The following is a 26544-nucleotide window of genomic DNA, read 5'->3' as shown; positions in this document are numbered from 1 at the left end:
TCATTCAGTTCATTTCTTCTTTTTTATTTCACTCAAGACTTCCTTGACTCATGGGATTATTTAGAAGTGCCTTGTTTAATTTCCAAGTGTTTGAAGATTTTTCTGTTCCTGGACGCTAGATTGATTCCATTGTGGTCAGAAAACACACTCTGTATGATTTTGATTCTTTTAAACTTTCAGATATCTGTTTTTATGTCCTAGATTATATGGCCTATATTGGCATATATTTCATGGATATTGGAAAGAATGTGCATAATGCCATTATTGCGTGGAATGTTCTATAAATGTCAGATCCTAATTGGACTGAATTGTTGGTTAATGGTGTGACTGAGTTCTGGATTTTTGCTGGTTTTCTAAGAGTTCCAACAATTGTTGAGAAAGTCTCCAACAATAATTGTAGGGTTTTTTCTTTTTTCCTCTCAGTTCTATCACTCTTGGCTTCACCTATTTTTGGCTGTTTTTGGTGCAAACACATTTGGCATGGCTATGTATTCTTTTGTCATCATATAATGTCCCTCTCTGTCTCTGGTAATTTTCTTTGCTCTGAGGTCTACTTTACCTGACCTCAGTGAAACAAATTCTGCTTTTTTAAGATTCATGTTTACATGATATAACTTTTTCTATTCTTTTACTTTCAACCTGCCTGTATCATTACTCAGTTGAAATGAGTTTCTTGTAGATGGTGTATTATTGAGTCATGTTTTTAATCTACTTTGATAATGTCAATCTTTTTATTGGTATATTTAGAGCATTTACATTTATTGTAGTTTTTTATATGTTAGGGCTTGAGTCTGTCATTTTACATTTTGTTTTCAATTTATTCCCTGTGCTTTTATTTCTCTTTTTTTATATCTTCTGTCTTCCTGTAGGTTACTGGAACACATTTTTTTATTTTTTAATTTAAATTCAATTAGCCAACATATAGCACATCATTGGTCTCAGATGTTGTGTTCAACAATTTATCAGTTGCGTGTAACACCCAGTGCTCATCACATCATGTGCCCTCCTTAATGTCCATCGCCCAATTACCCCATCCCCCCACCCACCTCCCCTCCAGCACCCCTGTTTGTTTCCTATAGTTAAGAGTTTCTCATGGTTTTTCTCCCTCTTTGATGACTTCCCACTCAGTTTTCCCTCCCTTCCCCTCTGATCCTCTGTGCTGTTTCCTATATTCCACATATGAGTGAAACCATATGATAATTGTCCTTCTCTGATTGACGTATTTCATTCAGCATAATACCCTCCAGTTCTATCCACATCTATGCAGATGGTAAATATTCATCCTTTCTGATGGCTGAGTAATATTCCATTGTATATATGAACTGCATCTTCTTTATCCATTCATTTGTCGATGGACATCTCAGCTCTTTCCATAGTTTGGTTATTGTGGACATTGCTGCTATGAACATTCCCTTCAGATCCCTGCATTTATATCTGTGGGGTAAATACCCAGTCATGCAATTTCTGGGTAGGTCTATTTTCAACTTTTTGAGGAACCTCCATACTGTTTTCCAGAGTGGCCATACCAGCTTCCATTCTCACCAACAGTGTAAGAGGGTTCCCCTTTCTCTGCATCCTCACCAACATTTGTTATTTCCTGACTTGTTAATTTTAGCCATTCTGACGGGTGTAAGGTGGTATCTCATTGTGGTTTTGATTTGTATTTCCCTGATGCCAAGTGATGTGGAGCACTTTTTCATGCGTCTGTTGGCCATTTGTAGGTCTTCTTTGGAGAAATATCTGTTCATGTCTTCTGCCCATTTTTTGACTGGATAATTTGTTTTTTGGGTGTTGAGTTTGATAAGTTCTTTATCAGAACACATTTTAGAATTTCCATTTTGAGTTAACTGTTGTGTTTAGATGTTTATCCTTGTACCTTCTAAATTTCCTTCTTTTATTGTTTCTTGTTTAGAGAATTTCCTGTAGCCATTTAGCCTTTTGGGGTAGGTGTGAGGATGAAAAATTCTCTTGGTTGTCTTCCTCTAGGAATGTCTTTATTTCCCTTTTGTTCCCGAAGGACATTTTTACTGAATGAAGGATTCTGGTTTGACAGTTCTTTTCTTTCAGCACTTAAAGCAATTTTGCCACTTTCTTCTGGCTTGTGGTTTCTGATGAGAAATCCATTGTCATTAAAATTACTTTTCCCCTATAGGCAAGGTGTCTTCTGTCTCTCACTCTTTTATATATATAAGATTATAATATGTGTGTGTGTATATATATATATAAAATATATATGTAGATATTTATGTAGATTTATGTATGATGTAGATATGTATGTACATATATATGTAGATATGTATGTAGATATCTATATATGTAGAAATATATATTTGTATGTGCACACACATATATATACTAAAATACTATGTATATATGTAGTCTTTAACTTTCAGAGGTTTGACTGTGTTGAGCCTTGGTGTGGATTTCTTTGGGTTTATCCTCTTTGAGACTCACTAAGTTTGTTGAATCTAGATTTATGTCTTTTGCCAAATTTGGGGGAGTTTTCAACCATTATTTTTCTGAGTACTTTTTCATCTGTGTCCTCATTCTCTTCCTCCTGGGACTCCAATAACATGAATGTTAGATCTTTTGTTATAATTCCACATGTCCCTGCAGCTCTGTTCATCTAAACTTGTTTTCCTCTGTTTAGATTGAGTAGTTTTTATTGTTCTATCTTCAAGTTCACGGATTGCTTCCTCTGACTCCTCCATGCTGCAGTAGAGCCCATCCACTGAGTGTTTTATATCTGTTATATTTTCATTTTTAAAATTCCCATTTGGTTCTTCTTTATATCTTCTATTTCTTTGCTGAAACCTTCTATCTTATTTCCTGATACTTTCCATCTTTTCATTTGTTTCAAGCATATTTATTATTTCTTTTTGAAGCATTCCTATGATGGCTGCTTTAAAATATCTGCCAGATAATTCCAACATATCCATATCTCAGTGTTGGCATCTATTGGTGGTCTCTTTTCATTCAGTTTGAGAAATTCCTGGTTCTTGGTATGATGAGTGACTTTCAGTTGAAACTTGGACATTTTGGTTATTATGTTCTGAGCATCTTATTTAAACTTTCTGTTCCAGTTGGCTTTCTCTGGCATTGCCCTGGCAGAGGAAAGGGTAAATATCACCTCATTGCTACCAGGTACGGGGTAGAAGTCCTTGTTTCCCACTCAGCCTCCATTCACAGCTAGTGGGGGGACTCCTCATTACTGCTGGATAGGGGTGGGAGTTCTGGCTGCCCACTACTACCTCCCTGGATGGGTGGCAGTGCCTCATTACTGCTTCCCACATGGCCTCTACTTACACCATGGGGGGCAGGCCATAGCCTCGTTACTGTTGGGTGGTAGTGAAAGCTCTGAATCCCCACTAGGCTTTCTCTGACACCACCCTGTTGGGGCACCTCCTTACGGCCTCTTGAGGATAGAAGTCTAGGCTCCCCACTTGGTCTTTACTGGCATGAGTGGGGTTGGGCCACAGGTTTTCTGTGGTGTTTGGTTGGAATAGAGCAATTAGAGTCTGAAAGTTCTCTGTCTTATTAGGATACTCCTGTCCCAGTCCTTTGGCTAGAGAGAGCACGGATTTTTGTACAGAGTACAAAATCTGTACCATTGACATGTCTGGACTGACAACATCATCAGCTCCAAGACTGGAATGTATGAGGCAAAAAGAAAATGTAGGAAAATCACCATCAGGTAGTTCCCTGGGTCTCAAGATCCCTAGCTGGTCTTTCCTATCCTTGACACTTTTCAGTCTTCTCATGTATATTTTACATATAAGGTCCAGGGTTTTTAGTTGTACCTAGCAGGAGGAAAAGAAAAAAGTTCATCTACTCCATCTTCCCAGAAGCAGAAATCTCTTATTGTTATTATTTTTAAGAAAAATATTTAGGTGCACAAAATGCACCTGGTCACAGAAAAGCATATATCTCCAAATGTCTTTTTGAAAAGACTGCATGGAAATACTCCAGAAAGTTAACCCTCATTTTTTTATCTCCCTACTTTCTTGTAATTCCCAAATTGTTAATTACACGCAGGTACTATTTGTAATTTTAAGTAAACAATAGAAATTTCCACTTTTAAAAATAAGCTGCTGTTCTTTGTGCTGCCACCCCCAATAGACACTGAGTCACACATTCCTCTGAGTCTTTCCTTATGCCCTGTGGGTTGGAACCACTGTAATGTTAACATACGGGATCATTCCCAGTGTACAGATAGCCATTATGGTTTGCAGAGCATAATTTTCTGGCCCAGGGTAGCACCTTTTTCTCTAGGCCATTAAAACTGATCACCATGAATATTGCATGAGTTAGTTGCTATAAATGAATAAGCTCCAAAATTTCAGCAGCTGAAAATAGTTTACTGCTCACTCACATAATAGTCCAATGAAGGTTTGCTTGGTGGGGAAACTTCCTCCATGTGGTGACCTAGAGGCCCGGGCTCCTTCCAGCTTGTGGCTCTGCTGTCCCCTGAGACATGGAGACCTTGGATTCCAGCCAGGGGAAGGTCAAAGAAACTGGAGAAGGCATACATCATCCTAAAAGCTCAACTCAGAGGATACACATATCATCTCTACTCACACTCCATGGAGAGACAGGGCCACACCAGGATGAAAGGGGAGAGTCTCTCCTGGAAATACAACTAAAAATGCCCCCATAGCAGCTGCTGTAGCCAGAACTGAATAACAGAATTGTATTGAAAGACACCTCAAGGCTCATCGAGGGGCAAAGCCCCCAATTTGCTGTGGTGGACTCATCTCGTTGCCCTGCATCCTTTCCTTTGGGTCCACTCCTCACCAGGCAGTTTTGGGATGGATGCTGACCTGGCAAAGGATCCCATCCTCCTGGCATCACCATACTTAGTTTGTGACTGGTTATGTGAGCCAACCCAGACCAATCTGAACTCTCTCTGGGATTTTTAAGGTAGTCAGGAGTTGCTAAATTGAAGGTATATGAATTGGAGGCCGTCAGCACTCTGCTAGGTGTTGGGGGTTTGGAGGCAGTAAGCACAAGACACACAGGGCCTGTCTGGAGCTGTTCTCCAACCAGCAGGAGGGACAGATAGGGATGAGTGCTGGGGGCGTCTTTCCTCTCGACCTTTGCAACCTCTTCATCATGCATAGCATCCTGATAGGGCTGATGTGCATCTCCTCCCCCACTGTAAGGCTCAGCAGCTGGGTAGCCTTTTCCCTAGGTATTGGCAGTGCCTCCAGACCTCCAGACTAGGTCTGCTGCAGCCTGTGGCCAACCTGGAGCCAAGGAGCCCCTAGAAAACAAGTCGGCCCATCTGCAGTTCTGCTGAGATAGCCTATGGCTCCTGCCTGGATCATGATCAGGAAGGGGGACCCCTTATGGTCAGAGATACTGCTCATTTCATGGTAACCTCTATCATACCCATAGTTATTACAGGCAAAGCATCAGAGTGGAACCAGCCAAAGGGGACGGTGCATACAGTGGAATCTGGGAGGCATCCAAACACAGAGCTTTGGTCTTCCTTTCTCCATGGAGTCCTGGACAGTGTTACCCCTCCAGTCACAATGTGTGACAACAAGCACTGAGTACTGCCAACCAGGGAAGCCCATCGAGTTCAGTGTCCAGAGCTGTTACTGAGATTTCATTACACAGGTATGCTCCATTGATTGATTTGCCCATGTGGTTGAACTCCAGCTCCAGCTCTAGCTCCCCTCCCCCAAGAGGCTGGGCTGATACCCTGAGGCCCCCAGCCCCCACCCTCTAATCCCATGGCTGCTTTTTCTGGCACAGCCAGCACCTACCTTAGTCATCCCATTAGCACAAACTATCAGATGTGGTGAGGGCTCATGAGTAACAAAGACACTCCTATCAATTTGTCCTATCACCAAGACAATGTCCAGACCTTTCTTTGGAGGCCAAACTCTTTGCTCTGCCTGCTTACTCTGGGGCCCATCCTTGCAGGGCATCCTGCCTTGGCCCCACGCCCACTTGCTGGTCCTTCTCTCTTTCATGGGGCATGCCTAGCAGCTGGAGGGGGGCCTCTGCAGGTAAGGTGCAGGAATAAAGTCTGGGGTGAAGTCACAGGCAGAAGGGGAGGTACAAGACCAAGCGGGACAGAGCCAGGGGCCTCCATCTCTAGAGATCAAACCACATTTGGGGGGGTGGCCCCTCTGAAAGCCAGAGCTGGCTTTGTATGCCTACTGGAGGGTATGGGATGATGGACAAAGGAGCCCAGGACCCAGGAGAATGTGCCTGTCCTTCTCAGGGCTCCAGCACCAAAGGACTTGGGGGTCCACACACACTTCTCAGGGTTCTACTGTCAGTTCCCGTCCCAATTCTTCCCTTCCCTGAGAAGCACATGCCCAGGGCTGGCTGGTCCCAGAAGATGAGAGAGCTGAAGAGCTGACCTGAACAGAACTTGCAGTCTGGGGCCACACCTAGCTGTGCGCAACCAGCAGGGCCCAGCCAACACAGCTGCCCCAGCCAACCTGCAGGTGCGCGTGTGAGGAAGCATGGCTGCTGCCTGTGTAACTGTACTGGGGAAGGTCAGCAGCACCACCGCAGCCAAACTGACCGACACACAGCTTAAGCGATGAGCATCGGCCTCCAGGCGGCAAAGGTGGGTGTGTTCCTTGTCTGTTGTTGCTGTAATAAATTGCCACGAATTTAGTGGTTTTAAAAAACACCCATTTACTATCTCACAGTTCTGTAGGTCAGATATCTGGGTGGGCTTGGCTGGGTCCTTGCCAGAACACCTGATGTCACTTTCTTTGAGTCATGGATGCATGGCTTGTTCTCTCTTCTTCTTCTTCTTCTTCTTTTTTTTTTTTTTTTTAACATTTTACTTGTTTATTTGAGAGAGAGAGAGACAGAGATAGCGACAGAGACAGCGAGAGAGAGCACAAGCAGGGAAGAGAGGGAGAAGCAGGCTCCTGGCTGAGTGGAGAACCCGACATGGGGCTTGATCCCAGGACTCTGGGATCATGACCTGAGTTGAAGGCAGACGCTCAACTGACTGAGCCACCCAGGCGCCCCTGTTCTCTCTTCTTAATGGGCACGGGAAAAGAAAGCTAGAACACTGCTTGCCTCTACATCTCCAATCTTGGCATGATCACTGGATATTAGAAATTCTGTTCATTTCCCAGGTCTTGAGCATCTGAGCTTCTTTACCAAGTAGATTTTGCAATGGACTCCAAAGTGTAAATGAATATGAAGCTTTGCTACAGGCCGAGCAGGTTGGAAGGGTCAGAGAAGTCATGTCTCCCCAGGTAGCCTTTTAGCCAGGGACGACTGGCCGCAGGAATCTGAAAGGCCGGCTCCCTCACCTTGGGCAGGAGAACTGTGAGACTAACTTACACTCTGAGTGTCTTGAGGGACCAGACTGAAGCCATCTTCTGGGTTATGCGACATAATGCTGCATAACCAGCCGCCCTACACCATAGCAGAGAGGTGACTCTGGTGTGGGTTGGGCTCTCACACATCTGCCACCTGCCGCGGTTTGGCTGGATGGCTCTGCTGATCCTGGTGGGCTCTCTCCCCTGTTGTGGGTCAGCTGGCTGCCGGCTGGTTCAGGACGGCGTTGGCGGGGCCACTGGGCTCCGTGCCACGTGTCCATTCCATAACAGTCGCTGGTTGGGTCTGTTCCTACAGTGAAGACAGAGGCACAAAAAGCAGAAGTGGGGACATCCCACAGGATGGCTAACATCCAGAGGCCAAGGCAAGTCATGCAGCCCAACTCAAAATCAAAGGGTGGGCAAGGGGATTGGTTCCACTTTGTGATGGGAAGGTCTGCAGGGTCACACAGTCAGGCCATCTTCTGCTTAGCCTCCATACCCTCCCTGCCTCCCGACTCCCTCCCCAGCTCTTCTGGGCGAACTACCTGCATGCAAGTCCCGGCCTTAGGCAACCATTTCGTGCACCAGCCGCTGTATTTAGACTAAAGTGTTCTTCTGAAATGAGGTGTAATTCACATGTCATAGGTTTAAAAGAGTTGACTTTCAAGGCTTTAGGTCAATAGAATAATAAGAAATGAAAATATAGAGGCCTATACTGAAAACATAAAGAGTTGGATATACATATGTTAGGGTGAAAACAGGCCTCAGGGATCACAGGATGTTTTTCCCCCCATCAACATATGCATCTCAGTCTTTCTCAAATATTATGTTTTGTGGGCCTAGAACAACCCTAGAATTTCTCTTCGTGAATGATTGTAGGACGGAACCGCCATCATATTCCCTTGAACACCAGTGGTGGGGGCTGTGGAGGGCCAGGGTGTCTCGCAGAGTCACCCCAAATGCCTCCCTTCACACCTTGAAAACAGTCTTGAATCGAGTTGCTTGAATCGAGTCTCGGGAAAGCAGTCTGCCATCTCCACAAACTGGAGGGGTGGGTTTCATCCTGGAACCACCATCCCAGGCCAACACAAAAGGCCCCAGGAAGCTGGTTCCCATCACCCCTGGCCTGGCTTGTTATCACGTGGACAGCTGCTCACCACGGCCCAGGTCTCGCTTCCCACCCGCATCCCACAAGTGGCTTTTCCTGGCTGTCTTCTGTGGACAGTGGGTAGTTTCCTTTGTTACTCTCACCCAGTTTACTCCACTGGGATGCAAGAGCAAAAATGTCATGAAGCAGGTCATGGCATATTTGACCAAATCAGTTGCCATTTTAATTAAAATATTTTTTTCCTTACAGGCAAGAAGAAATGTGGAGGGACTACAATGTTCTGAGCAGAAGAGCCAATTTTGTCTTCCTGGTCTATCAACTTGGGTGTGTGTTTGAAACTTTCCACAGTACCAACTCTCTAAGGTTGAATCACATCTGTATGAATTCAACAATTATTTGCTGATCCTGCATGCTGTGTCCAGCTCCTTGCTAAGAACTCATCAACCAGATGAAGAGAACAGGTGAGTCCCAAGGTCAGGAGTTTCCCACAGGGGGAATACACGTACAGATGTGTTTCATACAATAGGTCAGCAAATAAAGCAAAGAATTGCTGAAACCTTTTGTCCTCTGAAAATGCCCAGGATTAAGTTCTCACCCCTGGATTAGGTGACCAAGTTTTACCTCTGCTGAATTTCTGCAATGGGGCCCCTCCATTCCTCTGCACCCTTGGACTAGTGCTAATTTGGCATTGGTAAAGTCCCACCTCGCCTCACACTTAAAATGTTGGCTGGTTAGTAGGGACCACAAGGCACATTGCTTCTTATGGACAAAGAGATAAAAGTAAATATTGAAACAGGTTTGAATATTGATGTTTGTGAATTTGTTTCTGGGTACAGAGGCCAGTGACAGATCATACACATGTGGACAGTGACAGATGATGAGATGGACATTGATTTTTATGTGCCTGTTACATGTACCGAAGCCTTTCCTGTCGCAAACATCTCAGAGCTGAGTCCTCGCACTCCATGGGCTGGACCTCAAGCACCGTGAGAGCAGGGCCTTGTTCGCTGCTGAGCACAGCCTGCCCCAGCCTACATGAATGCTTGCGGGACAAAGGAGGGCAGTGAAGGGGGCAGCAATCACCGTATCCCGTAAGTGGCAGGGAGGCAGGGAGAAAGTCAGTGATTATTCCTACTTCAGAATAACTCTGCGCTGTTTGTATATGAAGGTGAGGTCATGGGTCTCCTGTCAACGGGTCAATGGCCGAGCTCTTTCCCATAGAAGTGATGGGTTTTCTCAAACTGTCCCATCTGATTATGTCATTTCCTTCATGAACTTATGTGACCAGTGCCATTCCTCTCCCAGGCCTTTGATCAGGAACAAATTACCTACATGACTAAATGTTCTCCATTCATTTCTCATTCCCGTAAAAAGAAAAGAAAAGAAAAGAAATCCTCAAGGATCTACCAAGAGTAAGGCCAGGTCTCCATTCTCTAGGAGCATTTGGAGAAAGGAGGCCCAGGATGGCACCTTTGGAGGGCAGGTAAAATTGCAGAGGAGGAGGGTTGGAGAAGCAAGGCTCACCAACCCAACATTAGAGGGACCCTCCCCATCCCCTTGGCCTCTTTCTTGCCATTCCACATCCTATCTGGGCACAGTTAGCAAAGGCCATTTCAGGGCTCCATGCATGCAAAGTGACTTTAAGACATCTAACCTCCCCATCCTTCGCCTCTGAAGCCACATGGGGCTGAACCACGTAATGGCCGCAGTTCTGGAGTCCAGCAGTGGGGTTGGAGTCCCAGCTTCCTGGTAGTATGACCGGGACATGTCCTTTAACTTTCCCACCTGTCTTGGGTGCCCAGCACATAACATTCAATACATGTGAGCTGCTATTAAAAACATGGGTAATTTTATATCTTAAAATATTCCATATTGCTTAAATGATTTCATGCTGGCTCACATTAAAAATGATTCCCAAGTGAAGATGACAAAGGGGAAATATTCCTTATTTAGTTCTTTTCTTACATTAAGCTATCATAATAAAGTACATTTCTGGGTTGCATTCTCTAGAGTGCTTTTTACTAAATAAATGGCCAAAAATAACTTTTCCCTTCCAGTAAGATTTCATGATTCAGCACATTCAAATTTCACTACAAAAGGTTGAAATAAAGAGAACAAAACAAATCTAGGAGCATGAAACAGGGGAGAAAAAGCAATGCATTGTTGATGGTGAAAGTCCAATTCTGACCCACTGGTGCTTTCTGTTTTTGAAGACAAACTTGGCTACAGGAAAGTCGTCTTTATCCGGGGATCTACATTGCACTTAGGTCTTGAGGAAGCAGGTAGATAAGAATTAGTAGGAGATAGTACTAGGTTCTCAGCAAAGGGGTATACTAGAAAAATAAGCAGTCACTGTAGGGACACAGGGCCTGGAGCCAGCCACCTTGGTTAAAAGTCAGCTTCTTCTTTAGGGCGCCTGGGTGGCTCAGTTGGTTAAGCGACTGCCTTCGGCTCAGGTCATGATCCTGGAGTCCCGGGATCGAGTCCCGCATCAGACTCCCTGCTCAGTGGGGAGTCTGCTTCTCCCTCTGACCCTACCCCCTCTCGTGTACTCTCTCTCACTCTCTCTCTCTCAAATAAATAAATAAAATCTTAAAAAAAAAAAAAAAAAAAAAGTCAGCTTCTTCCAACCCAAGGGCCAGCCAGCCAGCAGGTCAGGGATGCGGACACGCCTGCGGGACCCCTGTTCTTGCCTTCAGCAGCAGCTCCAGATGTTAATGGCAAAGGTCTCACATCTGGTCATTTCCTGGGTGACAGCAAAGGCAGAGTGTGGTGGTCAAGGCCGCTTGGGCTCATCCTCTCCCGGGGGTGGCGGAGTCAGCTGACGTTGCCCTGAACGCCACAGTCAGCTCATGGGACCAGGTATCTAATTCTATTCTCTTGCACAGTGGCTTTATCTGGAGAATCCCAGCCCTCCTCTCTTTGTGGGAGAGCTCTTGCCTGGCCCCATTTCACTGTAACCACCTGGCATTTGAGCGCTTCCCACTAGATTATTAGCATCCAGACTCCAAGGAAGCTGTCCCCTCACCCAGCATTACCAAAAAGGCCCAGGCGGACGCGTGCCATCCTCTGTTTGGGAGAGTGCAGGAGTTCTACACCGACGGCTTCGGGCCAACCCGAGCCTGGGATACGCGCTTAGGGACAGGTGTCTACTCGCTGGGTCTGGCGCGCTCTCTTGGCCAGGGGTCACCAAAGCCATTGGGCCCTGGAAGAAGGAGCGGAGCTCCGGTCCTAGCGAAGGGCCTCCCCGTGGGGGCCCCGCGCCCGGCCCAGGGGGGCGCCCTGGAGGTCCCTCCTCACGGTGTTGAGAGTGGGGCGCAGCTGCGGCCCGGGGGCACGGCGGGGGCGGGCCACGGGGCCGCCTGCGGGCACCTTCTTGCGCCACCGCCCGGCCCCCGCCCGCCCGCCGCGCCACCGCCTCCCGCGGTGGAAGGCAGCGCGGCGCGTGCGCACTGACGCGCTCGCGGCCGGGCCCGTGGGCTCTCCCGGGAGGGTGGGAAGTGGGAACGTGGGAAGGCGCCGGGCCGCACACCCTCCCGGCCCACCTCTGGCGCCGCCGCCACCTCGCGGCCAGGGCGCCCCGCGACGCCCGTCGAATGAGCGGCGCAGGTAAGCGCGCGGGGACTGTTCGCGGTCCCGTCGGGGGCTCCCGGCCCCAGCCTGCGGCCCCCAGAGGCCACCGGCCACCAAAGTTGAACTTGGCGCGCCGCGGGCCCGGCGCTGGGCGCAGGGGAGCCAGCCTGCGCCGACTGCGCCATCCCCCTCCCGGGTGCGCTCTTGCTCGCCCGTGGGGGGCGCGGTCGGGGGCATTGGCGGAGGCAAGCGCGGCGGGGTTGGGGCTGCGGGAGCCCAGGACCTTGGGCGGCGCTCTGGGGCCTGGCCTCGCAGTGAACTTTTGCGCCGCGTCCTGGCAGCGTTTTGTCGGCCGGCGAGCACTGCCTGGGCAGGCCCTCGGGCTCTGGGGGGGCTCTGCCCGCGCTCCTCCTGGCCCGACAGCGGGGAGGTGAGCGCGGGCTGAGGGCCCTCGGCGCGGGGGAGGTGCGCACGGGCGCAGGCGGAGATTGGGGGTTCCGGGGGTTTAGTAGAAGGACCCGGGATTTTTCAATCCCCGCCCCTCCCCTTCATACAAAAGTGAGACCCTTGGAGGGAGGGAGGGAAAGGTCGAAATGCCGAGGTGCCTGGAAGAGAACGCAGGAAGCAATTAAAACTCCTCCTTTCGGATTAACAACCAAAAATTGATCGATGTGTCAGGAATACCGCTGATTTATGAAAGGTGCTTATTTCTCTGGTATGGAGAATTTTATGTTCTCCAGGTGAAACCGAGTTCACCCAGCTCCAGCGTAGATTGATGTTTTAATAAAAATAAATAAAGGGGAAAACTCGCTTGGTCTTTGGGGACATCAAGTCTCAAATCGCAGAGTTAGACTAACAAATCAAATTGCATTATCTTTACATTTCATATCTTTTAATCGTGCCTAAAAATCTGAGGCAGGAGAGCGCCTTCATTTCGAAAGTTTAATATAGTGCTTAAAAGTTCGCATAACTAGCAATCCATGTTTCATAAGCAAGACGGCGCGGGGAGCGTCGCGTAATTGCGGTAAGTGGCAGGCCTGGCTGAGCCGGCGCGGGGCGAGCGCGGGCGGCGGCGGGAGGAGGAGCGGGCTCTGGAAGGCGAGCGGGAGGCAGCGGCGGCGCCCGGAGCCGCGCGGCGCCCGTAGATGGCGCCCTGGCCCCACGCTAGGTTCGCGAGCCGCGCTGCGCCGGGCGCGCGCGGGCGGGGGAGCAGGCGGGGGGCGCGGGGCGGGCGCGGAGCTCGGGGCTCCGCACTTGCAGTTGACTTGGGCCCGGGCAGCACGGCTCGGCAGGAAAAAAAATGAAGCTTATTGTTGGCATTTTAAATTTAAGGCCTGGGCAGATGGGGGGTCAGTGAGCCCGGGACGTTCCTGCGAGCGGAGGGGTTCTCTTCGAGAGACCCCAGTCTGGCTGCGGCGGGCCTGGTGGCGACCGCGCAGCCCCAGTCCTCGCTCTCCGGGCGCGCGGCCCAGGCGGGGCACTGGCGTGCAGACACGCGTGGATGCGGGCGAGGGTCGGTCGTGCGGCGGCAAGGACACCAAGTTCCAAGCTGCCCATAGATCACCCCCGGGGGCGGCCAGGACGGCCCAGAGGCTGCCCCCGCCCCGCGCGGGGTACACCGCCTGAGCCTGCGCCAGCCCAGCCGCCTCGGCTGCCGGCGCGCTCCGCTTTGCAATGTAAATTTCAGCGGGACAAATTGCTTATTAATAGTCTAGAAGAGAAGCGGGTTTCTTTCTTTCTTCTTTTCTTTATCTGTTTTTATTTCTGCATGGCCCCTAGCTATGCCCTGGGCAGCCTCGCCGCCCAGCAGTTTTCTCTTCATTTCAATATCCTAAAGAAAATGCAAATTTCCACAGTGTGGCCTTTTTAAAAAGTTAAATTAGCAACAGCTTTAAGTGACTCCATTAGTATGGAAAACATACACATGTTTAATGTGAGAATAGCTTCCTTTTAACAGGGCTCATTCTGGGCTGTAAATTTAGCAGACCCTCGGATTGGTAAAGAATCACGTCTCTGCCAAATGTGTCACCAAAGGCGCACCCCCCGCATGGCCTGCGCCCGGCTTACCCGGAGGGGCCATCCCGCTGCCACGCGCCGCTCGATACCGTCCGCCAGCTTGGATCACTTAGAAGTCGCGCGAACGTGGGTGAAAGGGTTTGTGCAGGCGGGAAGGGAGGAGGGGTTGACACATTTCTGTCCAAGGGTAGTGTGCTCTCCCGTCCCTCCCAGCCTCGTCGTCGCGGTCCCTACAGCTGAGATAATTCCCCGGGTGGACTGACCAGGCCAGGCGGCTGTCACCCACCAACCCATTTTTGCGCACAGGAACGGATGTGTACACACCCCGTTAAGGTGCGGCCGAGGAGTGGGCGAGTGTCACTGCAGAGGAGGACGTTGATCCCATGCCAATCCGCCCACCCCCACCCCTTGGCTCTCTACCACCCCAACTCCTTTGCCAGTTTTGGCAAACCCATTTCAAGCCAGAATTTCATTGGCGAACTTTTGCGCTCCGTTAGCTTTCAGATGAAGGTGTTCAGTTCTTTCATGGGGTCTGGTTATCCCCCTCCTTTACATTTAAGCCAGTGGCAGGGCACCCCACCCCCTCCCAGGAAAGAGTTAAGATTTATGGTGTGCTGGAGAGGTCTTGTTAGGATGTAATCTGCATTTTTTAACTACTGCGTAATAAAAAGTGAGAAGTTTTGAGACACCTTTCTTGATTATACCTTTGGCGATACTTTAGGTTTTACATTTAATTTGCATTTTGTTCTTAGTGAATATTGAAGTCTTGAGTGGAGAATTGAATTTTATTAGGACATCTGGACCGACAATATCAAATCAGACACCAGTGTCCCAAAGCATGCTAAAATTTCAGAGTTAATTAGAACGCAGTGTGTTTAATTAAAGCCAATTATAATATTTGAAATTATCTGATCGATCCGTGTTTCTACAGTTTGGGTCTGTTTAGGTGTTGATTGGCGCACTCTGTGCGCTGTTCGATCTAGAAACTACTCAGGGGAAAGTTTGCTTTGTCAACTGGCGGGGGCGGGTGGGCGCAGAATCCACGTCCTGGGCGCTGGCTCCCGCGCATCCTGCCCGACTGCCTTAGGGCGCCGCTGAACGCAGCTCCGGAAACTCCAGCTCGTTGTTAAATCGCTGCGCCTTTTCGGGTCCGAGGGACCCCGCCACGCACCAGCTGTCTTTCCCAGCTCAGGTGCTCCTCCCAAGCTTTTTGCGGAGGGGCAACCTTTAAGATTGCAAGGTGCGTTGGGAGAAACCCAGCTCGCAGAATGAGAGTGTTTCATTTGGGATTCTCGCTGTGGCTGAAGAGCCTCCAAGGCAGATTCAGAATGGTGGGGTCAGCCAAAGTGACCGAAGGAACCAGAGAAAAGTCAGGACAAGGAGACAGTAATTAACTGTTTCCTTTCTAATTTCGCACGCAGCAGGAACCGAGGTGCGCCCCGGAGTTTTCCGCCCAGCTTGGAGAGCTCTGGGTTTTCCAGGGAGAGGGTCGAGAGAATTCCGGGTCGCGTCCGCTGTCCCCCGCGGGGCCGGGCACTTGGAGCGCACGTTTCTCGTCAGCAAGGGCGTGGGCGCGGCGCTCATTGCCCTGGCCTTGGTGCGGGTGCCGGGCTCGGCCTGGATTTTGCAGACACACGTGGGCGGCAGTCAGGACCAGGCGTTGGGTGGACGTTTCCGCGCGCTCCTAGGTTCACGGGGTCAGCGGGGCCTAGGTGGGCGCGATGCGCAGGAGCCGCGGTGCAGCTGGTAGGCCGGGCAGGGAGGCTCGGCAGCCACCTGCCCTGGGGTAGGTGGAAGCCTCGGCGGCTTGGCTCTTGGCTGCGCGGCGACACTGCTCTCCCCACCCCAGGAGGCGCTGTTTGTCAAACTTGGCCGCTTAGACACTCGGAGGCGCCTGCATATTCTAGCTTGGAGATTTGAGCCTTTTTCGGTACTCAGGGGTCGGGCTTCACCAATCTTAACCTTACAGGATGACGAATGGTAGGGGGGAGGGTGATGCAGAGAACCGGGGTCTGAGACCCTTCAGTGTTCACTTTTTACCTGTGAATCCAGCCAGGCCTCCCCCCTTCTAGCAGAGGCAAGAGGAGCCCGTTGGGGCGCCCCGTGTGTCCTGGGCGAGGTGCCCAGTTACTTGCCTCCGAGGGCAGGCGGGATGCGCGGCCTGGCTTGGATTCAGTTCTCCACATGACTCCTGAGGGCCCCGCGGCTTCTGTCTCTGCCCTGAGATGGCGAAGGCGCTCTCTCTGGCCCAGGAAAACCCACCCAAACCTGGCCCGACCTCCATTGTGCGCAGTTTAATAGGATGGGGTGGCCCGAGACCGGAGCCCTTGCCTCCCCGGTCCCCCGCGGCCCACCGGTGAGCGTGACCCCGCGGCACAAGTTCCAGCCCTGGACGCACTCAGGGGCCGCGTGACATTGACTCGCGGTGGGCAGGGTCTGCGAGTGCGTGGCTGTTCCACCCTATCCCGCAGTTCACGGGACTTTCCCGGTGTGTGTTCCCAGGATTTCCCTATTCTCTGGCCCTCCCGGCCCCTGTGGCCTCCTTCCCGCCGGGGCCCAAGGTCTGTCTGGCTCTCCAATTTCGGGTTCTTTCCCAGGCCCCTGCCTGTGCGCAGCGCCGGGTCCTGAGCCGGAGCCGGAGTAGGGCTGGAGGCCGGGGAGCGGGTGCAGTCTGAGCGTGACCTCCGGGCGCGGAGGACGTGGGGGCGGGCCGCTCCTGCAACTCGGCACTGGCGGCGGGAACGCGAACTGCGGGCCTTTGGCGCATTGGCTTCTCACCCTTTCTCGAGGGCTGAGTGTCATGGCGCGCAACCTGGGCCTGAGACCACGAGCCCTTCGAGGGCGCTGCGCCTGGGCGCGCCCGCGCGCCCCCCGTTGCCTCAGCGGGCTCGGCTTCCAGGAACACCCTGCCCGGGCTTCTCAACGCCGGAAATGCAGTTTATTACTCTTTGGAAGGCTGGTAGGGAGGTCAGCTGGCTCCCCGGAGTGGGCCGCGAGTGAGATGGGGTATTCACAAAGTACGCTGAACGTTGGGCGGGTGCGGGCTCCGCGGCTGGCCTCACTCCCTGGGACCCCAACTTGGTCCAAGTTTCTGGATGACTCTGAGACTGGCACCAGCTCGCCTCCCGCTCTCCAGGCCTTGCACCACGCAACAGTGGAGGTCCTGGGACTGGGGAGGTACCAGGGGGACGCTCACGCCTGGCGCTCGCGGAAGGCCCCTCGCCCTCCCCGAGTGGGTAGCGGACGCGGGCGGAGGGGCTTGGCGCGCGCGGCGGCCGGGGCACTGGGCGCTGCACGGCCAGCAGGGAAGCCGGGCTGGGCCTGGGCGCGGACGCTGCCTGGTCGGTCGTACCGCCCGGCTGGGCCTCGGGTGGTGCCGCGGGTCAACGGCCAAGCGCCGCCTCTGCCCTGCGCTCTGCACGCCGCTCCCCGAACAGGGCTCCAGGGGCGGCGGGCGCTGTCTCTTTAAGGTCACTGCCTGCTCCGGCACGACGTGGGGAGGACAGCTGGGCACTGGCCATCTGACTGACTCCGGCGTGACATCTGGGAGCCCACTGGTGTGTGGCACGCGAAGCGCTTGATGCCGCTATTTAAATGCAAATGTGAGGGGGCTCATTGAAGCCTCTCCCCGTAAATCCGCACAAAAGGAATACTTCCCACCCTCCGAGGAGGAGGCGGCGGCGGCGGAGAGGCGGCGGCGGCGCAAGGGCCACCCGTGCAAATCGCGTTGAGCGCGGGGCCCTGAGCGGTCGCCTTCGCCATCGCGGCCCGCGGGGTTCCCAACGAAGGTCAGGCCCCGCCCGGACCGGCCCCTGGGCGTCTGTCTGGCCCCTGGGAGCGCTCTGGGAGCGGAGGCTGGACCAGCGGCCCTGCCTGCGCAACTTCCAAAGTGTCAGCCTGTCTCTCCGCTCCCCCCTCCACTCCCCATCCCCCTGCTTCCCCTTCCTGGGCGCTGAGCGCCCCTAGTTCCCCAGAAAGGGAGGGAGGCGGGAGCAGGACTCCAGAGGGAGGAGGCCGGTGCTGGGAAGCGCTCCCAGCATCTCAGGGCATCCAGGAATTGACCTGCAGTCCCCTTCCGCCTCCCCAGCCTGGGTGCACTGTCCCTGGCTCCTTTCCGCCGCTGTTCCCCCTTCCTTAAAGCGAAAATCTGGGGTAGGGTGAGGTGGGGGGTGAGGGCTTGCCCTCCCAGGCTGCTCCCCAGCAGGCCCGGGTGGAGACCCGGCCCGGTCGGGCAGTCCTTGTGCCCGCAGCTCAGAGCCAGCAGTGGAGTGACAAAAAAGATAAAGTTGGTGAATGATAAAGACCGTATTTTCCACGCTTTGGGTGCGGGACCAGATGATCTAGAAAATGAGCTGAAATGGATTCAGCCTCCGAGCCTGTTGTGAGAGCAGCTGATTCCCCCATTTCGGGCCAGATGGCTGCTGAACACAGATTTGCATTCATTTTCGCTTAATATCGTCCAAAATAGTGGGGCAGCTGCATTTGTTGTCAAAAAGGTTTAAAACCCCTTTTCTTTCTGGGGCAGGATCGTTACCTTATGTGATGGGCTTATAGAACTTCTTTCCCCTCTTTAGTCAACAGTATCAGATTTAGAAGGATTTGTTTTTAAACCTTCTAATTTGGTAATCAGATTTAAATCGCCTTGGCGCGTGTAATCTGAATTAAAGATACTGTAAATGATTTTAAGCATGATACTTTCGTTAGCGCAAGGAAGGGGGCACCTCCAAGGCGGGCTGGGCATTTTAGGAAGTGTGCTACAAAGGAAGCATTGTTTCCTATTTCCAACTTCTTCTTTCCTGAAAAGGCACTTTGCATATTCTGACTATAACGCTTGCCTGGCCGCTCGCCCTGTGTCAGCCCCCGAAGCAGCTAAACACGCAGACACAAAGCAATTTCTCAGCCCCACCCTACACCTATGGCCAACTTTATTTTGCATTGTCCCTCCACGAAGAAAGTGGTCCTTTCCCCACTCAGTCTGAGGTGGGTGGAAAGCTCTGGGCTTACTAGGAATACAGAAATTTTCTTTTAATTTATCGTGAATAGTTTCCATACACTTTGATTTAAGGTTATTAACATTCTATAGACAGTGGCATCTTTAATATGTGGCGATCGCTTCTAAAGACTAATCTCATTACCCTCAAATAGTCATAAAATATGATTTTATTATACTTACGTATTTAATTAGACGGCCGGCACCGTAATGGATTTTGAGATGGGACTGGCGCAACAGCTTTGATAATTCACTTATCTTTGGCAATAGTCATTAACCCCCAACACCAGCAAAATAGATTGCTTTCCAACACATCTTTTTTTTTTTTCTCACCCCTTCCAAGAGGCGTGGGGGTCCCCAGATAACGTAAATCGGACTTTGATTTTTCCAGAATAATTAAAATATTAACGTACACACACTGCCAATTCATGGAAAAAGAGAGTGCCACCCCATACCGGCCAGGAAAAGGGTGCCCTGCGACACACTTGCACCCTGAAACCTGTTTTGGTTTTGTTTTAATCGAAAGGGCCTGCTTTCTCTCGGCAGGGAAGTGCCGGGACAGCTCCTGGGCGTCCCCTGGGTCTCTGCTCCGTGTCGTGCAGACGTCCTTTGGGCGGGCAGCGCGCCTGGGTTCCGAGTCCCCGCTGCAGGAGCTCTGCCGCCGGGCCCACGCGTTGCCCGTGCCCTGCTGCCCTCCCGATTCCTCGAAACCAGGTCGGGAAGCTGCGCGCCGCGCGCTCACCCGGGCTCGGCGGCACTGAGGGCAGGACCCCGGCGCCCGCGGCGTCCGCTCGGCTTTTAGAGAGGCTGGCGCCGGGGAGGTCTAGCTACCGAGCAGGGCGCGCAGCCGGACACCCGGCTCCGGGTCGCCGGAGAGGCCGGGCGCGCTTCCTGTCCGTCCGGAGAGCCCGGAGCCTTCTTTGTCACTCGCCGCGTTTAAGCACAGGCCGGGGGACGGGGTCTCCCGTGGCCACCGGGAAAGAGAGAGCATCTGGCAGGGCCCGCCTCCGACGTGGGTCCTCAGCCCGGCACTCGGTGGCCTCCCCTAGGGCAGAAAACACCGGCGCCCGGCGAGGCCCAGAACAGGGCAGACCGGCCCCCCAGCTGCCTTAGGTCTGTTTAGAAACCAGGCTGGGCTGCGCGCCCCGCCTTGGCGAGGGAGCCCTGCCCCCTCCACCGTCCCCCCTCCCCATCCCCAGTCGGTTGCTTGCCCCTTCAGCCCCCTCCCTGCGGCCTGCGTGCTTCTTCCCACTTTTCCCCTTTGGGCCGCCCCAGGGCGAGCCGAGGCCCTTTGCGTTTGTTGCGTGCATTTGGGCAACTTGGGGGCGCCTGGGCAGTTTACCCCCTCCTCCCTACAGTGTTTTGACTGTGTGGCTGATTTGGGGAGGAGGTATTCAGGGGGCCGAGCAAAAATCGTGCAGAGGCTGTTTGTTTCATTTCGAGATTTATTTGGGCGAGTAGTAACTTCCTGGGCTGCGGGTGGGCGCGAGGAGCCGTGGAGCCTGGCTGGGGGCGGCGGCGGCGGCGCTCGGTGGCGCTCGGTGGCGGCGGGGCTCGCGGGGCTCGCGGGGCTCGGGCCGGCTCGCGGCGCCGTCAGGCAGTCAGTCAGCGAGCGCGGCGGCAGCGGCGGCGGCGGCGGCGGCGGCGAGGGGCGCGGCGAGGGGCGGCCGCTCCCATATATGGCGCAGGCGCCGCCCCCCGACGTCACCCTCTGACAGCGCCGCTCCCGGGGGCTTCGAGTTTTGGCTCCCGGGAAAGGGTCCATTCCTCGGGGAGAGAGGGCTGAGTTTTGTGCGCCTCCGTCCGCTGCGCGCGCCGCTCCAGGCCCCGCCGCGCCCCGCCTGCGCCCGGGACTGCGCCGCGGCACTCACTGCCCCGTTTATTTGTCTTTGGAGCAGGCGGGCCGCGCCAGAAGCGGGCGATCCCGCAGTGTCCTGCAGCCGCGGACGCCGCCTGGCTAGGATGACACCACGTTGAGCGCGCCTGCAAACAACAACAACAACAACCGCGTCCGCGGCCACCGCGTCCTGCTCCTCCGAAGCGCCGCCGCCCTCGCCGCCGCTGGGGCCGCCGGTGCCGCCGCTTCCGCGCCCCCGGCCGTCCGGAGCGCCCGGCCGCTGGTGTATGTCGCGCCTGCCCGGGACGGGCTGAAGCCGGCGGCGGGCCGGACCGCAGGCGCCGAGCAGGGCGAGCGCGGCCAGGGCAGCCGCCTGCCGCCGAGCCCCGAGCGCCGCTGCTCGCGGAAGCGCTTTCGGCCGGGAGCTGCGGCCGCCGCCAGCAGTTTTCATGTTTGGGATTCAGGAGAATATTCCGCGCGGGGGGACGACCATGAAGGAGGAGCCGCTGGGCAGCGGCATGAACCCGGTGCGCTCGTGGATGCACACGGCGGGGGTGGTGGACGCCAACACGGCCGCCCAGAGGTACGTACCGGCCGCCCCCGCGCGCCCCGGCCCCGGCCCGGCCGGGTCCCCGCAGCCGGCCGGCGCCGCGCGCCTCACCGGGCCGCTGTCTCTTTCCTCCCGCAGCGGCGTGGGGCTGGCGCGGGCGCACTTCGAGAAGCAGCCGCCCTCCAACCTCCGGAAGTCCAATTTCTTCCACTTCGTGCTGGCGCTCTACGACAGGCAGGGGCAGCCGGTGGAGATCGAAAGGACCGCTTTTGTGGACTTTGTGGAGAAAGAGAAAGTAAGTGCAAACATACAATCACACCCTCCATCTTTCTAGAAGTGGGAGGCAGGCGGTGCCCAAGCGCGGTGGCCCCGAGTGCCCCCCTCGGCGGCTAGGACCGCTCCGCGAGGCGCCCCCGCCGCCGCCACGTGCGGCCGCCAGGGCCCGCCGAGGGCTGCGCAACTTCTCCGCGCCCCCGGACTTATTCGGGGCGAGGAGGACGCTGGGCTTCCAGCAGGAAAGTGACATCAGCGCGCCGCTCCGAGCTAGGACTCCTGCCATGTGTGAGGCCACGGGGCCTCGGTCGCGGAGGGGGACCGAGCACGGCGGCCGCGCCGGACACCGATCACACTAAATGCAATTATTTATCGTTCCTTTCAGGAGCCCAACAACGAGAAAACAAACAACGGCATCCACTATAAACTCCAGTTGCTGTATAGCAATGGTAAGTGGCTGCCGCCGCCGGCCCGCCCCTGCCCGCGCTCCTTTCCCGAGACGGCTAAAGGACATAAAGATTTTGAGATTAAAATGACATGGATGTAAACACGAATTCTTCTCATGGCATAGAAGGAAAACAAAACATAAACGATCAATAAGTCGATGGCACTTCACATGATTAACCGGTGGGGCTTGAAGCAGAAAGTAGAAAGGGGTATCGATATGGGCTTCAGCAGAGCATCGCTTTTAAGGGACTTTTTTCAATTTTGCAAATTAATGTTAATTATTGAGATGGGGGAAGCTCCATAAACGGAGCATAACTTACTTCCTGTGCACGAGTTTTTAAAAAAATCCTCGAGAGACATTAGACAGAGTTCAAACTCTCAGTCATTTGGTGCTCTGTTTTCTAAAAAATAAATGAGCACATAGGCCCACCGGTGTGGCAACCAGGCCTGCTCTCAGTCTGGCAAATTTGTTGCACCTTTCAGTGCAAACCTAAGAGTCTTGAGGTTCTTAATTAAGAAACCAAGAGAAGGAGACGTGATTGGGGTTCTCTTTCTTGCCTTTTAAAGGGCATGCCTAAGTTTTGCTGCTTCACCGCCCACAGCAGTCCTGATTTACCGACTTCCTGTGCCCCAGGTGCCCTCCCTAAAATCCTGATGAGAATTTGTCCCTGTTTTTTGCAGGAGTCAGAACGGAGCAGGATCTGTATGTTCGCCTCATAGATTCAATGACCAAACAGGTGAGAAAGTTCAAGCCTCCGCACTAGTCCGCGCTGCTCAGCTGGCTTGTCCTGGGGTTGAGATGGGGGTACTGACAAATGGATCTGGTGGAGTTGTTTTCCATCTAGTTTCCTTGACATGCTAATGAGAATTCCATATTTATTGGAATAAATGATGCGTTGGGTAAAACAGTTTATGTTGTCGTTAGGACAGGACATCTATGCTTTCATTAGATGGGGCGTGCGATGGGATAAAATTCTGTCTTAATTAGTTATGCTAATTAATATTTGACAGAAAAATTTCAGGATACTTCCTCTCTTGTATATTTTTTTAAAATGTTTCTCTCTCTGCTTGGAATCATTTCATTGATTTTTTTTTTTCTATAACAAAGGCATCTAACTCCTTTCCAAAGCCCACTGAGTTGGACTTGATTAGTTCATTTTTTTCTCCTTTCCAGTGTGATGGTCTAGTAACGCGAGACGTTGATTTGGATTTAAAAGTGAAATGTGTTGGGGTGAAAAGTCACCTTGTTCTCCGCTAGTGCGTCTTCACCTCTCAGCCTCCCCTCTCCATAATTCAAACTCCCAGCTCCAGAGGTCACCCACAACCGTCCATTGCTCTGGAAGCAGCTTTTGCTCTCTCCCCCACCCTCTGTCATACCTTGTAAATAACATAATTAGAAGCAGTTCCTTATTAAATTATTTAACCTGTCTTGGTCAACTTTTCCGATGGTAACTATTGGCTATCAGTAATGTGATTAAGTGCAGAAAAAGCGCTTCATTGCTTTTTGACGTTGTGCAGTCTCTGGCTGGTTTTGTACTGGGTGGTGTGTTGTGTAGTCCTGGTAAAATTTTATCCCCCCCTCATTTTCTTAAAATAGTGTTGGGGGAGGGGAAAGTTCAATGTGTACAGTAAACCCACTCCAACTGATTGATTTAACATATACTTCCAAGGTGGGCTTCGGGCTTAGAAATGAAAGTAGCACCTTCATTTTTGATGCTAACTTTAAGAATTGTGAGCCAAGTGAAAAAGAACTCCTTGGTGCTTCCTGCAGCCCAGCTCCCTTGCTTCCCACTCTGTGCACAGCAATTAGTTTTTGGATTTTACTTCCCCTTTAAAAAGTTGGTCCTTACCTAGGCAACAAGCGGGTTGGATTTTAGTGTCTGCGGCTGCGGCGTAAAACAGTGTGGTTTTCTCTCAGAGTGAAACAGATCTTACAGGTAAACGACCATGTTTCTGACAAAGACGGAGGCCGTGTGCCCTTCAGTAATTATTCCACTCGGATCCATAGAAGCCTCTGGAACTAGGGCTGCTCCTTGACAGGGTGCTTTTATTTCCTTTGTATATAAGGGCTAAATGTTGTCGGAAGCCGCAGTGGTCTAATTAAGAGGTTGATGTAGGCAGCACTAAGTTTCTCTGTTGTTGCTTAGAGGAGGAGGCTTCGTTTTAAGTGTACTCTTATTGTTCGTTTAGCCATGTACCTTTGCAACAGAAGCAGGGCTGAAAATAAAGGCATTTAATCTCCTCTCACTGACGGGATTTGGTGGGGGGGGGGGGGGAGGAAAGAAATAGCCCAGTAACTGATCAAAGAGTCAATGGTGCTGAACCGACAGTTTATGGATTTCTGTTTGTGCTACAAAATAAAAAATAAATCAAATATAAATACGGGGATCCATATGAGGACAAGCCGAGCTCTCAGAAGTGCTGGTGTCCGCCTCGGCCAAGCGCCCAGCAGCCCCAGGCGGCCCGTTGGCCTGCGGTGACACCCATCACTTCTGTGGTTCCGAGCTGATCAGGAGGGAGTCTGGGGGAGAGGGGCTCGCTGGGACCCTTCTCTCTTCCCAGAGGGCAGCCTCAGGCTTTCTGGAGAAAGGGCTTTGTCCGCCTGGAAGTGGAGGAAAGTGTTAGAAGTGCCCGAGGAGATTGGAAGTAATTTCCAGATAATTTTCGGTGGGGGGAGGGAACTGGAGAGGGGGACTCCCCTCCCCCTTCCGTGGAATTTTTCTGCCGGGAACTTGCGGCTCCCGCCCCCTGCCCCTCCCCCAGTGACCTTTTCCCCCCTTTTTTTCTTTTTCTGCGAGGCCGGCGGTGGGGCTGGCGCAGGCGGCGGTGCGGGCGGCCCGCGGCCCCCGGCTCGGGTTCCGGGCGGCAGAGCCGGGCTGAGCGCGGTCGTGAGCGCACCTAGGGCTTCGCACCATCTGGCGGAGCCTCTGCTCAAAACCCACCCGAGCGTGTGCGCAGACACTGCCTTTTTACCCGAGAAAAATCATTGTTAGCAGTTTCAAAATAAACACCAGATTGGCCATTAGCACTTTCTTTCCAAATATCATCCGGCGGGGAGCACGTGGCCGCGCGGGCCCGGGCGCCCCGGGGCCCTGAGCACTCCTGCGGGCGCCTGGCGCGGCCACGTGCGGCTGCAGCACCCCGGCCCCGGGCCGCGTTCGGAGCCCGGCCGCCCAGGGCCTCGCAGGGCGGCCGGCGGGCTCGCGCGGCGCCGGGGCGGGCGGCCCACCGCAGGCACCTGGCTCTGGAAGGCCGGAGCAGCCGGGGCGCGCGGGGCTCCGCACGAGCACACTGCTGCCCCGGCGGATCCTCCCCGCTTCTACAGTCGCGGCGCCTTCTGGTCGGCTGCTTCCAACACGCAGACTGGAACTCCGGGGAGACAATGGCCCAAGGACACGGCCTGGCGCGGGCAGCCGAGGGGGCCCGGGAGCCCCGAGCCCCTTCGCTTCCTGCGCCCCGGCCTGGGCTTCTCTATTACTCCCCCTCCCCCCGCCGCCTCCTGCCTCAGACCCAGCCCGGCTGGCACACTCCGGACTCCAAGGCCCGGCGCAGGCCTGGCGGGCGCCCGGGACGGGAGACTGCCTTGGCCTAGCTCCGCTCCGGGGTGACTCTGCCTGGGCGGGTGGCCTGGCTGGGCCCTGACGCCGCCCGGTGCCTACCGTGCACCTGCCGCCCGCCAGCCCCGCAGCGCCCGGGGCGATTGGGCGCCAAAGCCGCGGGCGCCGGGTAACCCCCGCCTCTGCTTGTCCCCCCCCCCACCCCCCCGCAGGCCATCGTGTACGAGGGCCAGGACAAGAACCCGGAGATGTGTCGCGTGCTGCTGACCCACGAGATAATGTGCAGGTGAGCGGCGGGCGCGGGCAGCGGGGGCGCGGGTGGCCTCGGCGCCAGCTGCGTCTACAAAGGACGCTGCATCCAGGCGCCACCACCCCGCCCAACTTCGGGTAGGGCATCGATTGAAATGCAATCGGCCGGAGTCTGCGCGCCTGGCCACCGAGGAGCCGCTTCTCATTTCCCCCACCCCGGTGAGGACGCCCAACGCGACCGGCTGCTCAGCAGAGCGGATTAATATGTTGGCCGTGTCGCGGCAGTGTAGTCAAAAAATGAAAACAGGTCCTGGGTGATGCCTCTGTCCCCGATGCCGGGGGAGTCAAAGAGCACTCGGAATCATTTTACTACTTCCTTCTCAAACACTCGTATCCTGAGATATACAATTGTCTGTTATTGATAAAAAGGAAACTCTTTGTACTTATTATAGAGCTCGTGTATGTGAGAATTGGATTGTGATTCTGTCAGTTAACCTCTTCCCCAGAGCAGCGATGCATCGTTCATATTGTTGTTAGATTGTGTGCGCGTTCCTTGAGATCTCTGTCAGAAGAGCAATTTCCCACCTGTTTTTTTCTAACTACCACAAGACTTTCACCCCTACATGGCAAATAAAAATGC

General features: G+C 53.4%; 1 protein-coding gene across 15 annotated transcripts in view; it reads left to right on the top strand.

The window, feature by feature from the left end:
• The first annotated feature begins 11915 nt into the window (after positions 1-11915).
• EBF3 (EBF transcription factor 3) overlaps positions 11916-26544 on the top strand; it is a 126971-nt gene continuing 112342 nt past the window's right edge. For 5 of the 15 annotated variants that reach the window (XM_027596734.2, XM_027596743.2, XM_027596738.2 and 2 more), the window contains exons 1-5: positions 20723-21411; positions 21517-21673; positions 22037-22100; positions 22780-22835; positions 25868-25941. In XM_027596734.2, coding sequence (XP_027452535.1) covers positions 21278-21411; positions 21517-21673; positions 22037-22100; positions 22780-22835; positions 25868-25941 — 485 coding nt within the window. In that variant the 5' untranslated portion in view covers positions 20723-21277. Of the gene's footprint in view, positions 12022-19688; positions 19706-20721; positions 21412-21516; positions 21674-22036; positions 22101-22779; positions 22836-25867; positions 25942-26544 lie in introns of those variants that run through there. The other 10 variants (XM_035724312.1, XM_027596739.2, XM_027596744.2 and 7 more) reach the window with 5 other exon arrangements.

Source organism: Zalophus californianus, chromosome 15 (genome assembly GCF_009762305.2).
Source record: "Zalophus californianus isolate mZalCal1 chromosome 15, mZalCal1.pri.v2, whole genome shotgun sequence".
In the NCBI taxonomy this organism is placed as follows: domain Eukaryota; kingdom Metazoa; phylum Chordata; class Mammalia; order Carnivora; family Otariidae; genus Zalophus; species Zalophus californianus.
The sequence above is the reverse complement of the archived record's forward strand: the minus strand, read 5'-3'. Positions and strand labels throughout refer to the sequence as shown.